General features: G+C 33.9%; 1 protein-coding gene across 1 annotated transcript; it reads right to left on the bottom strand.

Annotated features, from left to right (window-relative positions):
* Positions 1-2,235: 2,235 nt before the first annotated feature.
* LOC132548708 (sodium-coupled neutral amino acid transporter 7-like) lies at positions 2,236-12,740 on the bottom strand. The gene is made up of 9 exons (XM_060212587.1): positions 12,593-12,740; positions 10,829-10,950; positions 10,262-10,460; positions 7,566-7,707; positions 5,012-5,104; positions 4,730-4,787; positions 4,157-4,416; positions 3,328-3,527; positions 2,236-2,541 (listed from the first exon to the last, which is right to left on the bottom strand). Exons 1-9 carry the CDS (start codon positions 12,699-12,701, stop codon positions 2,354-2,356), a joined length of 1,371 nt encoding a protein of 456 aa, XP_060068570.1. The 5' UTR covers positions 12,702-12,740; the 3' UTR covers positions 2,236-2,353.
* Positions 12,741-15,604: the final 2,864 nt, after the last annotated feature.

The raw sequence follows: 15,604 nt of genomic DNA, 5'->3' as shown, positions 1-15,604 counted from the left end.
GCACGACGACAGACAAATCATGATTGCAATAAAAACATACTGACCGAGCACATACTGCCTTTATGCAAGTACATGCTGCATACACATCTTTGAAAAACAAAGTATTGAAAATATTATTTGCCAAAATCATTGCAATTCTTTACCAGGTTGTTTTTTTGAGGGGTGAGGGTGGAGGATAGGGTGGGGAGGAATGTCGGTTGGGTCTGCCCCCGAGACCCTAAGCAGAAGGCCAAGTCCCTGCACCCAAATTCATACCTGTCATACTCAGAACCAATTGGCTATGCACCTGCTGATCTCATTGAACAATCTGATATGTCTGATGTAATCTGACAACATCAAATACAACTGAAAGTAAAATATATCTCAAGTTTTAAAAAACACAAAGATTGTTATCAAAATAAAATGCAATTATTAAATGAATCAGTGTTTAAAAAAAGAAAAACAACCAATCAAAATTAATATTCTTGTGCAGAAATTTTCTGACAAAAGATATATATCCATTCAAAGTAAAATTAATGAACTGAAAAAATTACAATAATGCATAATCATTTTAAAAATATGTTGCAGAATGGTTTGTGTACTACACATTATTCAATCCATAAGCTTCTTAAATAGACCAACATGAACAAGTTCTTTTTTCTGGTGGGGAAAGATACTTTTGTAAGTACTTTTGTAAGTTCTCTCTGTGTCTATTTGGTGGAGTGAAATCTTAACAAACCTAGTTAAGGTTGATTGCAATATTAACAAACCTAGTTAAGGTTGAGTGAAATATTAACAAACCGAGTTACGGTTATTTAAATAAGCACTTTATTATGTTCTGATAAAATTAACATCATTAACTATAACCAATGCAAATACCATCACTGTCTAAAAAAAATTCTACCAAAAAATAAAAGATTTCACTTAATATCATAATTCATATCTCATATTGATCAAACTTGATGCTCTATTGAATTTCTAAATCACTCAGGTATAATAATAAATGGAGATCTTGAAATAAGTTTACTGACTCAGTTACTTTGTATGCTGGAGCCTATCATACTGACCTAGTGCCTCGTAATGATGAATACCAACTAAGGGAGGTAACTCTGTTGACATACAAATCATAAATAAGCAATACTCAAATATATTGGAAAAGTTCATGAAATTCTCTCTATAATGTCATTATAATCAATATGATTAATGCTAAAAAATTCATTTTAAACATGAAAACAACAAACAACATCTTACATTTAGTAATTATTCATGTATTCAATATTTCTACACAACATGAGTATTTGGAAAATGTCATACCTTCATTTATACATTAAGGAATCTAGAAATCAACTATCAAACTTTAGAAACATGACAGTGTTGACTCCACACCCTCTTACAAGAAAATGTCAAGCTACATACTTGCCATTCTTTTTAAAAAACAATAAATTTGAAAAAAAAAAAAAAAAATTATCCAAAAGCTTTGTTTGCTAGGTTTATAGCCCCATGAACAGCCAGGGTCATATTGAGATGGAGTCTCCTCAAAGTGTTGATACTTTACTGAACACAAGAGGACCTCCACATGCTTTCCAGTGCCTTGACCAAGAACATGACCACATCAACACAGACTGTCCCGAGAAACACAAATCACCTCAGATCTTCACCAAAGGTTAAAAAATGGAATGTGACTGACAAGTTCTGTGTAGAATTATTTACAATTTCAAAATAAAATATTAAGATCAAACAAAGGATTCACACAAAAAATTAGAAAATATCATTGAATAAAAAGTAGAGCAATAACCTTAATAATTAAAGGGAGATAATAATGAATTTATTGTCATAGCAATCAGTCACAACAGTTTGGAATATTTTATAATCACAACTTACTTGTGGCTACATGTATTTTAAAGATGTGAAATAAAGTGATGAGCATATCTTTGAACTACTGGCCCAATATCATTCAAATGATCATTTTCACTTGTAATATCATACAAATGAAACAGAGCACATAACAAATGATTTCTCACATTAAAACATATTAACAAAAATTTTTTAAAAATTACTTAAGAATTCTATACATGATAATCAGAATTGCTTTTTCTGTGTCATACAAATACCATAAACAGTGGAACACAGGTATTCATCAAAAATATTCTGAATGTCTATTATTACTTTTTTAATTTTAATATGATTTCTTTAAGAATCAAAGAGCGAGGAAATACAAATGGATCATGTAATATCATTTGAAACAAAAAAGTTGGTTCAAATATTTTTTCTTTAGTGTTGGTTGGTATTCCTAACAAAAAACTTTCATAAATAAATACATAAAATTTACATAACGTTCAAATCCTTACATATTTATGGTTTAAACAAACTGTTGTCAGCAGGTATATTTTGACTTGTCGGCTTTCACACCACCAGAGTCAGTAAGTATTGACTGTGTTAAAGTTAAACCAAATATAAACGCTCCAATGACTATGAAAGTACATGCAAACATCATCATAGCTTTTAATTTTTTATCCCAGACTCCATTAGCTTTCATTTGAACAGCCTTCACCATACACATACCTGTAATGTACAAAAATATCAGCACATCCAGTATATATAGAATTTTAAAAGAGTTTCATTCTATATAAGATTCTACAAAATATGAGCCTTGGCAAGAAAACATTAAAATGTCAAGACAAATTTAATGAAATATCTGACATATGTGGCCTTAATAGTAATTAGATAGTTTGAATAATGAGTAAAAGGAATCAGACAAACTTCCCTTATGGCCACTTTTGTCCAAATTTTCTGAGTCAATGACGAAATTGGTAATATAATTGATAATTGCATCTGGTGGTCATGTGGAGCAGTGGTGACAAACTTGTCTTGCACCTAGCCATTCGGGTTTGATTCCTTCCACAGAAAGACCCCTCACACACTTTCATCCATGCCAACAAAAGTGATTAATATAAATTGAAAAAACTTGTTCTGCAATTGTAGTAAAATAAATAAAGTTTATTTTTTAAGCCAGTTGGACACCTGAACATGGCTAACTGATCTGTTACCTGGCAAAGATACATGATGAAATACGCATTGCGTAACTTTTTGTTGGTCTGTGGTCTTATTTGTTCAAAATTTGCCTTTAGGGCTCTTAAAAATTGTCTTAATATACATCTCCATGCATGCAAGCATTTTCAAGATTATATATGAATTCTCAAGAAAATATTACACTGTACTGCATAATTTTCCTTTTAACAAATCAACTTGTTTCCTTTTATTTTCTTTGCTTTTCATTTATTTCTTTTCTTTAATTTTTAATCTTTAATTCACTTTGAAAAATGTTAGTCATGTTTAAAAATTTCATACCTGGGAAAACAAAGATGAATATTGCTGCAAAAGCACCAAGAATCTGAATGACTACTCCGATATTGGGTATAAATATGGCCATAGCCAGGGTCGCTAAAAACCATAGCATCGTTACAATGATTCTCCTAAATCTCTCTGTGGCCTCCACTTGTTCCGTAGTCATGCGATGGACATCCACCCACAAACAGTCTAATGCTGCCCTGATCAAGACAATATAAAACAAAAATTTCAAACAATTTTGACTTTAAAAATTAGAGAGACAGTTTTGTTTCTTCTCTAATCTCTGCGTGGATGTTTTTGCCAGGAATGAAAAGGACTTTCCTAACCCTGTGACCTTGACCATGAACTTTGACCTACTTTTGAAAAACTTAAACATTGGCTTTAACTATTGCACAGTAAAACATAAGTGTATAAAAAAAGTGTGCATTCAATTAGCTCTTGCCTTACACAGCAGTTTTAATGTCCCACTTCAGAAATTTGTTGCAACCGGGGCCATAGTGTTTCATAAACACATCTGGTTTCAGGTATTATATCATTTGTCAAAACATTGACATACTTGTAACTGAGACAGACATAGGCTTATCTCCAATCACACCTGAATAAAGAATTTAAAATTCAGCATCTGAGTGGTCAACACCAAAATAATGTGCATTACAGTATGAACTTCCATACCAATCTTCAAGACAACACGTTTTAAAAACAGTATATACACTTCATTTAAAGAAAGAAAACAAAACCTTCTTTTATTAAAATTGATTCAAATAAATTTAATTGTCTAGAGTATTTTCAAACATTGTCATTCCTTTTAACTATTATGAATAAATCTCACCTGCCACAAAAGAGCAGTATGGGATAAGTGGTGTAGGTTTTCACAGCGATAAGGATGACAGCTACAAGAACCCAGGGGTCTGGGTCGTATGACAGTAAGATGTCTGTGGTGATTGCATCTCCAAAGGTCAGGTACCCAAAGGCAGCTACGACGGTATACGTCAGTATACACAAAGCTATAGCACAGCCAATTGTCTTACCGAACTCCTTCATACCTCGCTTCTTCATACAAGAGTATATTGGTATCACACTCACGTGGCACTGAAATGCCAATCAAATTCCTGGCGTCTTAGTTCTATTTTAAAAATTAAATAATTTATTGCATGGTTTCGTCTTTCAGTCATACTTTTATTTCTTCATATTAATCAAACTCGAGTATCCTCTGACCCAAAAACCAATTGTTAAACATTTTGACAGAGTGTTTACATCTGGCTTTGGGGTCATTGGAAACTAAGGTCACAGTGACACAATACATGATAATGACTGTTCAGCCCTGATATTTTCATCATTAACTCATTAGGGAATTTTTCTTTCAACTGTTTTTTATAAAGATACACCAAACAGGGTACCTTACCTGATAAGCAAAACAAATTGTTGGTACAACTAAGAACAAATCCATCCATTGTTTTGGTCTGTCAACAGAAATACAATACAAATTTTAATTAATGTAAATGTATAAAATCCTTGTGTATGAGTTTGTCCAAAACTTCTTACGAAGTATTATATATCCCCTTTTTTGAAAAATCAGAAAAAGAAATTGCAACTGGTGGTATAAATAGAAAAATGTAATATTAACCAGATTGTGACATTAACAGATATTACATTAAGTGAAATCATTGGTATCTTGACTACTTACTCTGTGGTGATGTGATCTGGAGTTGGGTGAGGAGTTACGTATTTGAAAGTTACCAATCCAACTACATATAATATTCCAACCACACCAAGGGCACTGTAAATTTCAAAGTATGCTGAAGTTATTATCAAACAATCCAATTTATATCCAAAATGATGAAGGTCTATTAGGCCCAGAAAACTAATCTGTTTCCAGTTTTTGACTAAAAAAAATTATTGTTGGTAGGCATTTTTTTATCAATGTTTACTTGCCTTTAACACTGACCATTCAAGTAACACATATTGATTGTAGGACGGTTTATACCAACATGTCAGGTATAATTAACTATCACATATGTGTTATCAAGATATTTACACAAGGAGATTCCCTACATTGCCCTGCCCAAACATGTTTGTGGAGGGTTGAGGGTGAGGGAGGGGCGTATACAATAAGAAGTGTGTTGTTAACAATTGTCAAAGCAATGCAAACTGATCACATTCAGAAATGATGCATAAAAATGCCTACATGTCTGGAAATGCACTCCTGTACAATTCTCACTTTTGGTGTCTTTTTAAGTATCTATTTGTCTGATATCCACTTTTGATTTTCCATGCATTGTGTTGGTACTGTGGTATTCTATTTCTGTAGAATTGTTCTTTTCCTTTTTTTTCTAAATGTTTTCAGTGATCAAATGAATAAACTTGGTTTTGGTCCCTATTTTTTTTAATTGAATATGAATTTTAACATTAGGTATTTACAGAGAAGTAGAATTAGACTCAAGATATACATTTGATATTGGTTGTCAATTTCAGAAATTAACAAGAGGCCCATGGGCCTTAACAGTCATCTGACAAAAGGCAAGCAAAACTCTAACAACAGTGAGTCTGCCGTTAAAACAGTGGGCTTTATTCATTTGAATAAACTTGGTAGCCCTTCCTCCCAGCATTCTACAGGCCCAATATCAGCATTCTGATCCTTTTGGTTACTGAGAAGAAGTTGTTTACAGATTTTAACATATTTGAACCCTGTGATCTTGAAAGTGGGTCAAGGTCATTCACTTGAACACATTTGGTAACACTTCCTCAAAGCATCCTACAGGCCCAATATCAGCACTCAAATCATTTTGGTTATTGAGAAGTCATTTGCATATTTTAACATATTTAACCCCTGTGACCATGAAAGTGGGTCAAGGTCATTCATTTGAACAAATTTGGTAGCATGTCATCCCAACATCCTACAGGTCCGTTATCAGCACTCTTGGACTTTTGCTTATTGAAGAGAAGTTGTTTGTATATTTTAACATATTTGTATATTTTAACAAACTTGGTAGCATGTCATCCATGCACCCCTGTGACCTAGAAAGTGGTTATTTGATCCCTGTGACCTTGAAAGTGGGTCAAGGTCATTCATTTGAACAAACTTGGTAGCCCTTCATCCCAGCATCCTACAAACCCAATATCAGCATTCTGAGGCTTTTGGTTGTTGAGAAGATGTTGTTTAAAAATTTTAACATATTTGACCCCTGTGACCTACAAAGTGGGTCAAGGTCATTTATTTAAACAAATTTGGTAGCCCTTCCTCCAAGCATCCTACAGGCCCAATATCAGCACTCTTAGACTTTTGCTTATTGAGAAGAAGTTGTTTGTATATTTTTTAATATATTTGACCCCTGTGACCTAGAAAGTGGGTCAAGGTCATTTATTTGAACAAACTTGGGAGCCCTTCCTCCAAGCACCCTAAAGGCCCAATATCAGCACTCTTGGACTTTTGCTTATTGAGAAGAAATTGTTTGTATATTTTTACATATTTGACCACTGTGACCTTGAAAGTGGGTCAATGTCATTCATTTGAACAAACTTGGTAGCCCTTCATCCCAGCATGCCAGAGACCCAATATCAGCATTCTGAGCCTTTTGGTTGTTGAGAAGTTGTTTAAAAATTTTAACAGGTCCTGTGACCTAGAAAGTGGGTCAAGGGTCAGATGACCTAAAAAAGCTTTTCTTGGCACCAAAGATAACAAAATGTATCTTACATTTACAATTACTTTTGATGGTCTGGCCACTACCATCTTAAAGAAAGGTGTCAAGAGAATACATTAGCCTGTATAAAAAAAGTCGAGTTTAAGTGAATTTGCCTCATAGTAGTGGTACTTCTACAATGATGAACAAAATCATTATGGAGAATTATCTGAGTAATTATGCCATAATCTTGCAAAAAAAAATTAGGTTCAGAAACAAAAAAATGGGAACAGTAGGGAAAACATGAAACACAGTTTATTTTGAGTTTTTTTTCAGTCTTAGAACTCAAAATCATTGTGACCTTTCATCACAGATAACCAGTAAAATTAAGAAATGTGAAGAACAAAATTTGTAGTTTAATAGTTACATAACTTTATGTGTACAGTAAATGTATAATTTCTCTATTTACTTTTAACTGTTAACTTTGGTAATTTGCTAATTTATCATTTTTCTTTAGCAATGAGAAGCTTAAAGATAAATGTATATAATAAGCCTTTTATGGTGTCTGAGGCTGTCACAAAGTTAGTGGACTTACTGTAACATTAGTCTTGTGATACATACCTAGGGTATTTCAAAAAGTCTATTCTTCGAGGAAAGCACAGAGGAAGGATAAGAAACAATGAAGATAGACAGATAGTTGACTTCCTGTCCATATACCAGGGGTGCTGGTCACAGTACATGCCCTTTACAGTGAATAGGAACACTGCAGAAACATAATAAATAATCACATATACATTTTATGAAATCATATATATTGTGAAATTAAGGGGAAAAAATATGATTATGTTGCCAGAGGATCATTAAAAAATATTTTGTTTCAACATTAGTCATTTCATGTTGTACATGATGATAGTTAAAAGAACACAACTAAAACTTAATTTATGTGGTGTATCTACTAAATAAGGTATACACACTCCTGTATAATAAGGTGTACACTCCTGTATAATAAGGTGTACATCACACCTGTATAATAAGGTGTACACTCCTGTATAATAAGGTGTACATCACACCTGTATAATAAGGTGTACATCACACCTGTTTAATAAGGTGTACACACTCCTGTATACTAAGGTGTACACACCTCTGTATAATAAGGTGTACACACCTCTATATAAAAGGTGTACACTCCTGTATAATAAGGTGTACACATCTGTATAATAAGGTGTACATCACACCTGTATAATAAGGTGTACGCTCCTATATAATAAGGTGTACATCACACCTGTATAATAAGGTGTACACACCTGTATAATAAGGTGTACATCACACCTGTTTAATAAGGTGTACACACTCCTGTATACTAAGGTGTACACACCTCTGTATAATAAGGTGTACACACCTCTGTATAAAAGGTGTACACTCCTGTATAATAAGGTGTACACACCTGTATAATAAGGTGTACACATGCCTGTATAATAAGGTGTACACTCCTGTATAATAAGGTGTACACGCTCCTGTATAATAAGGTGTACAAACTCCTGTATAATAAGGTGTACACACTCCTGTATAATAAGGTGTACACTCCTGTATAATAAGGTGTACACACTCCTGTATAATAAGGTGTACACTCCTGTATAATAAGGTGTACACACTCCTGTATAATAAGGTGTACACTCCTGTATAATAAGGTATGCATGCAAGCACACCAGCACAAATCTGGTACAGTAAAATGTGCAAGAACTTCCCAATAAAAAAAAGTCTACAGGTTTTCATAAGTCAGCATATGTATATAAGTATACTCTTTACATCTTTTATAACTTTTATGGGACATCTGTAGAAAATTATCTTGCATTATACTACAAACTATAAGAGTAGAGACTGGGGTAATCGTGATGACTGGTAGCTACCTGTTAAATTATTGAGCTATAGACTTTTCAAACTAGAAAAATAACTTTTATAGAGAATTAGTAATCTTCCAGGTAATTTTCAAGAAATAAAAAAAACAAACAAGAGTATCAGTGAAAGTGATAAATGCCCCCCAAAACTGACTTTTTTGGATACAAAATTTAATCATAAAGCAATAATTCTGTAATTAAGAAGCTGCAGGCCCTGAATTTAGTATACTGCACTTTCTCTTAGTATGACCAATGTATACACCGTCTCAATATCTCCAACATTTTGCAAAACAGAGTTATGGTTCGTGTACACTGCACTTCTCCTTATCGAGATCTATGTACCAATGAAGTTTCATGTTGATAGCTCTCATAGCTTTTATGATATGCCCTGGACAATATTATGACAGACAGATGAACAAACACATGAACAAAGTGGTGACAATACGCTCTCCCTTACGGCAGCATAAATACGCAGTGCAAACTTTGGAGTTTGAATCACTGCCTGTGATATTAAATCTCATTCTTTCAACTTTTTAAACAAGAAGCCTAGCTAGCAGCCTTGACGGTCATCTGAGATAAGCAATATTGAATATAAAGGTTAAAGAATAGTTATCAAGTGTCATGAAAATATAGACAGTGTAAATACATGCATACCATCAAAACTGTCATCCTACATTGATAATTCTCACAAATTTATTTCCAGTGGGAAATAACCAACATTATGCTTGAAATGCAATTTTTCTATGAAAATTACAGTTAAATCTAAAAAAATATTCCTCCCCAGGAAAAACGTCAAATTCATTTTGGTAATTAAAGCACCTTAAGATGCTTCCATTCATAAAGAGCATTTGATTCTACCATATCTTGGTGTTGAGAAGATCTTTGAAATTTAGATCAATTTGACCCCTTTTGGCCCCACCCATCAGTCCCTGGAGATCTGCCAGAATCAATATGGGCATACCATCATGCAGTCAGCCTTCACTCATAAAATAGTTTGAAATAAATCCAATGAAAATTAAACAAATTACGCTCAAAAATCTAGTTTTCCTATATAAACTATAGGAAACTTTACCCCCTCCCCATGGGGTAATGTGAGACCCTGGGGCTATGAAATTCACATATTGTTACAACACCTAAGATGCTTCCATTCATGAAGAAGATGTTTGAAATTTAAGTCATTTTGACCCCTTTTGGCCCCACCCCTTAGGCCCCTTGGTGTTGGGAATGGTATAATTCACAATTTTGGTTCATTTTTGGCCAGGGAAGGTTTCTGCAAAATTGCATGGAAATTGGATTGCATGACGTATGATGCCAGATGAAGGTGATAAGAATAGGTCACCATGAGACTTTGTCTCAGGTGACCTAATAAAATATAATTTTTGTAGAAATTTCATCATTGTTTTTATGGCAATACTTATTTACCTTCCTCCCATTGGTCCCCAATAATGATGAGGAAAGTGATACATGTTCCAAAACAATATGTCATGATGGTGAATGCACAACAACGCTGGGCATTTTTACCGCAAACAGACAGTACAACATCCTGATAATTATCTGTCATATTTATATCGGAACAGTAGGCTAGGATCATCAGTGCAACCACCACAAACACCAAAAATATCTACAACAGAACATTAAAACACAGGTAATGGTAAGTGAGTAAATATATTCTCTTTGCTGTCATAGATACATCTTTTTTGTATATAAAATGAAAGGAAATAATCTACCTTTCTGTGTAGGAAAACTTATCAACACCAAAGTAATATTTTTTTAATAAAATATACATAATGCTGTGATATTGCTGTTTAAATTTCCAGAAATTTTTACCTAAGAATTTTTTTTTCAATTGTATATCAATGGAAAATTAGAGTTTGCTAACAATTTAGATGAACTTCAATACACATGGTGGGCATATTACAAGACATGGGCTTGCTGAAGAATAGATATGGTTAGTCAACTTAACTGCTCTGATTTGATCATCGCACTTACTGCCTGTATAATAACTGCCACCATTACACCACCAGCTTTGTGATAAGCATCAGGGAAATTGAGCAAACCCGCACCAAGGGCTGCGTTGACCACAAGGAACACTGAGGCGTACCATGTTGACCCTTAAAATAAAAAAACTTGATGAGAATATTATGATATTCTCTTCCAATTTGTGCATATGTATAGGTAATCATCTTTCCAGATATTTTAAATATGCAGTCAATAACAAAATGCAGGCTAAATAAACTATAAAATGGCTATGAGTGGAGCTGAAAAACCAGTGTGTTCACTGATATGCTAAATTGTATAGATTGACTAATAATTAATCTCACACTAGCCTTAGGCGGTGGTTGACCTGCCCTAGGGCATCTTGGTATTTACAAGACAAAATGGAACTTTAGCATAATGCTGGGGCACACAGCAAGGAAGACCAATTTCACCAGATACATCAACCATTGACTTTGAATGTTTTTGAGCCCATACATCAACATATAAATCTGGAATTTTTTTCCTTGTAGGTATTGCCTTAAACTATACAAATCATACACAGTTTTTCATACTAATACATAAAAGGTACATTCAAACACAGATGTATATGTTATATATGTCTCTGATTCAAGTCAAGAATTCTTTTGATGTTTGACACTTTTCTAACATTTATTTCAACTAAAGTCTAATGTCAGTAATCTTAAACAGTAGTTGAACAATTACTGAATCACCATGAAAAAATGTGGTTATGAATCATAAACAACACTGGGCAAGCTAGAGCAATATTTTCTATATTTTGCTACACCTCTAAAAGGAGAATGTGTTGGCTGGTATATACATATACAGTGTTAAATATTGTTTCCACCACTCGTTGTTTGTGTAATATATGCTAGAGGCCTTTTGGTTGCTCGACAGAAATGCAGAAATTAGCACATATTTTTAAAAATCATTGCACAAAGATCAAGAAACAAAACAGCAAACACTTTCATTTATATCACTTTAAATTTTCTGTGTATAATTGTGTATGTGCATCACTCAACATACCAGTATCACCAACAGGTCAAAGGGACCGGGTAAGCTTATGTAGCAGTTATGTAGGTCATGTTAAGATATACCTGTATAAACCAGATAGGTTTGATTGAAAGGGCATGACTTCCCTGGTTTTATTGCTGAAAAAAGTTCAATGAGTTTGATCTTCAGTTACCTTAGTAAATATTTACCAAGTTTCGATGGAGTTAAGTTTTCACCAGTGACATACAATGCCGCATTATATGCCCATGATTTCACTATGTATCTGGAGTGTCTGAAACTTTATGTTTGGGTATTCCACTGAAGACTCTGGTGAGAGTATATACCAAAGTTATCCCTTTTGGGATTCCTTCTTGGGACTCACTTAAATCGGATGTTTGACAATGTCAGGACATATTCCCCTAACCCATTATCAAATGTCCGATAATGTTTGACAATGTCCCGACATGCCAAAGTTCAGCTTACATATATCAGAGATGTGTAATACTATACTGCCCTGCATATTGTGCTCTGCTACTGTTGTAAGTTAGCTATTCTTAAATAATGCCGTAACCTGTTAATGGTTTACCTCATGACTGGTCAACTAAACTTTGATAAATAACTTGTTTTGGGTCTTTTTTTTATTCTTATCTATAATAAAACAGATTATTCGCAAACTCCGGTACCGCAACGTTGCTTATTGGTCGATTATCCTATCAGGATTAAGATGTAATTTTTTATTATCCAGGATTTGCTATGTAACATTACCTATTACCCTCCGCGATGTGTTTTGCTGTTCTCCAGATAACAGTCCAACGTCCTCCCCTTCGTATTCATCACTTCTTATATAGTCCGGATTCTGAACTGATCGCATCATTTTGAAATTTATTCTACGTGATCAAATGAAATATCACTTTACAAGATGAAGATAGATTAAACAACGACTCATTATCGACATGAATCGTTAATTCATTAGCGATCAGCTGTGCATTGAATTGTCAACACAGTCCGACATTTTTAGATCACGTGACATGAAGTAGTCAAAACTAGACGATAAAAGGTGACTTTACTGTATCGTTGTCAGTATATTTAAGAACGACAACTCTGAAAAGAGAATGTAACAAACTGCTAAGAGTATCCTCCCTTCTGTCACAAAATCCAAGCCACGCGCATGTCGACGGTGGCAGCACCACGCAGACACTTCCTGATTTTTGACGAACTGTTAAAGTTAGGGTTATTGTTTGACATAATGAATGTCAATATTAAACAGGTATCACTGGCGTTGTCATTCGATAGCTTCTGTTGTTGCTTAAAAGGTTGAAACATGAGGCGTATAACAGAGCGGAGATGAAACTGCTTTCATCTCTTATTTCGTTCAAATTTGACCCTGTTGTGTGTGTATTTATTTATTTACATTATATTCGAAAGGAACATTACTTTTTTTCAAATGAACAGTAGTAAAATTTAATCTGTTACAACTTTTGTGACCAATAATATAACTTTCGACGCATTTGCGTAGTTGTCGTACACAGGTGATCGGTCAGAAATGTGGTAAAGTTCAATGTACCGTGACGATGTGTGTAATCGACGACACCCATGACGTAATAGGTTATTGCTGATTTGCCACGGTGTCCACTGGTACAAAGATCAATCAACTAAGTAGTGCGTGTACCTAGACAGACCGTATGCGACAAGTTCCATATACTTACCTGTAAGATAAAAAATATAGAATACAACTTGATCCGCTGTAGATACTCACAGTCGTAAATAACATCTTTCAAAGTGACCCTTTCAAATTGCAATACGTTAACAACGCCGATGTAATAGAATACAAATTCTTATAACACAAACAGTAGGAAATTGTAGTATAACGTTTCGATGACTATCATATGACCAGTGTGGGGTGTACTAGCACTGACGTATGTAGTGTACGAGAGAGTAAACGATCGACCAACTTTTTCGGCTGTGTTATAATCCTGCGTACACTAGAGAGTCGAAAATAGTGTGACGAGATGGTATACAGATTATAGACACAAAATGCACAAGACAATAACGATGTATTGTAGTCAGTTCGGCTACGCTTTGCTTAACACTTGGTCATAGAAATGCGAGAGTTTGTGGTTCCCCTTGACGTTATTCTATAAAACAGAATCTGGTTTTCTGACCCATCATTCAACTGTTCACCAATTAATAGAAATGTATTGTGATATATGCTGTTCATTGGAAGAAAAAAAACATACTTGTCTGATATTCTGCGATATATCAAAAGCAGTCGATCGTGTTTGGCATAAGGATCTGTTACACAAATGCTTATGGTATTAGAGGTAGTTTATTAAAGTGGTTAGAAAATAACATTTCGAACAGACAACAACAGATTCTAGTAAAAGATTAATATTCAAACATAGTTTATGCAAATGCTGGTGTTCCACAAGAAAGTGTTTTAGGTCCTCTGTTGTTTTTAATATATATTCATGGCAACGTTGACAATTTGAATAATATTTCACGCTTACTATGATACCTCTTTAATGTATTCTTCACCGTCTTGTGCTGATATTGAGAGGTCTGTCAACAGAGATTTGGAAAAACTTGATAAATGGTCTAGAGATCGGCTTACTAAGCTTAATCCACAGAATACTGATGTGTTATTAACATTTAATTCAAGAAGCGTATTGCCATTACAAATTTCTTATGGTAACGATTCTCATAATTGTGTTGAAAGTCATAAACATTTAGGAGTAATTTAATGCAGATGCAAAATGGTCATTACTTATATCTGAAATTCACAAATCGTGCATGAAAAATGTATCAGTACTTCAAAAGTTCAAGCATTTGCTGACCAGGAAAACTTTGTTGAAAATATATAAAGTATTTATTTTACCTGTATCAGAACATGCTTGTGAAGTTTAGGATGGCTGTCCTCTGGTACATGTAATCAAACTTGAGCAAGTTCAGCTGGAAGCAGCAATAATCATAACTGGTCTGCCCTCATTTTCTAGTAAACAATCACTATATCAAAAATCCTAACTTGAACCTCTATCCGACAGAAAAAAAAAACTTTTTCTCGTGTAAAAAATCCACAATAAACTAACACCTTAAATAACAAACCTGCTTCCACCTACAGTACATGAATGAAATAGATATCAAGTGAGAATTACTGGAAATTACACCATTCCCAACTTCTGACTGTCTAGTTCATTTCAATCTTTTATCATCCCTTCTTTGGAATGATTTACCATACAGTGTCAGAGGACAATCACTCGGTAACTGTTTCAAGTTAGTGATTCATCGTTACTTGTTACCCAAGTTTTTTGATGTTGGAAATCGTTCTCTAAATATTTTACATTCGCGACTGCGTCATTCATGTTGTAGTTTAAAGTATGATTTGTATAGAGTAAATGTTGTGAGCGATCCAACATGCGTATATATGTGTCAATGGGTGTGAAAATGTAATTCATTACTTCTTTGATTGTATACTGTATACACAACAAAGACAAGTTATGATAGATGGTATCTCGCGTTACTGTGATGTTTCTATTGATGTTATTCTTTCTGGTTCCTCAAACCTGTCTGATGAAGATAATGATTTTTTTTCTTTTAGTTCAAACGTACATGAAAAATAATAAACAATTTTAAGGTTAGTAGGGAAATCGGGGCATGGAAATAAAATCACAAATGTGTTTCTTTGGTTACTATTTGTTATTGTTAATTCACACTATCTCCAGTTTTCATCCTATTTTTATATTAGCCATTCTGAAAGGATAAACAACGGGCGATCATAAG

This window comes from Ylistrum balloti, unplaced genomic scaffold (genome assembly GCF_031769215.1).
Source record: "Ylistrum balloti isolate Yb309-2 unplaced genomic scaffold, AGI_CSIRO_Ybal_v1 Utg370024, whole genome shotgun sequence".
Taxonomy (NCBI): Eukaryota; Metazoa; Mollusca; class Bivalvia; order Pectinida; family Pectinidae; genus Ylistrum; species Ylistrum balloti.
This window is presented reverse-complemented; position numbering and strand designations above follow the sequence as displayed.

What these genes read in the sequence shown, in the direction of transcription:
- LOC132548708 (XM_060212587.1), bottom strand. Translation starts at nt 12,701, where the DNA reads ATGATGCGATCAGTTCAGAATCCGGACTATATAAGAAGTGATGAATAC. An exon ending in TGGCAGTTATTATACAGGCA is followed by an intron (nt 10,461 to 10,828) that starts GTAAGTGCGATG and finishes GTTCTGTTGTAG; the next exon opens with ATATTTTTGGTGTTTGTGGT. An exon ending in ATTCATCTTTGTTTTCCCAG is followed by an intron (nt 2,542 to 3,327) that starts GTATGAAATTTT and finishes TGTACATTACAG; the next exon opens with GTATGTGTATGGTGAAGGCT.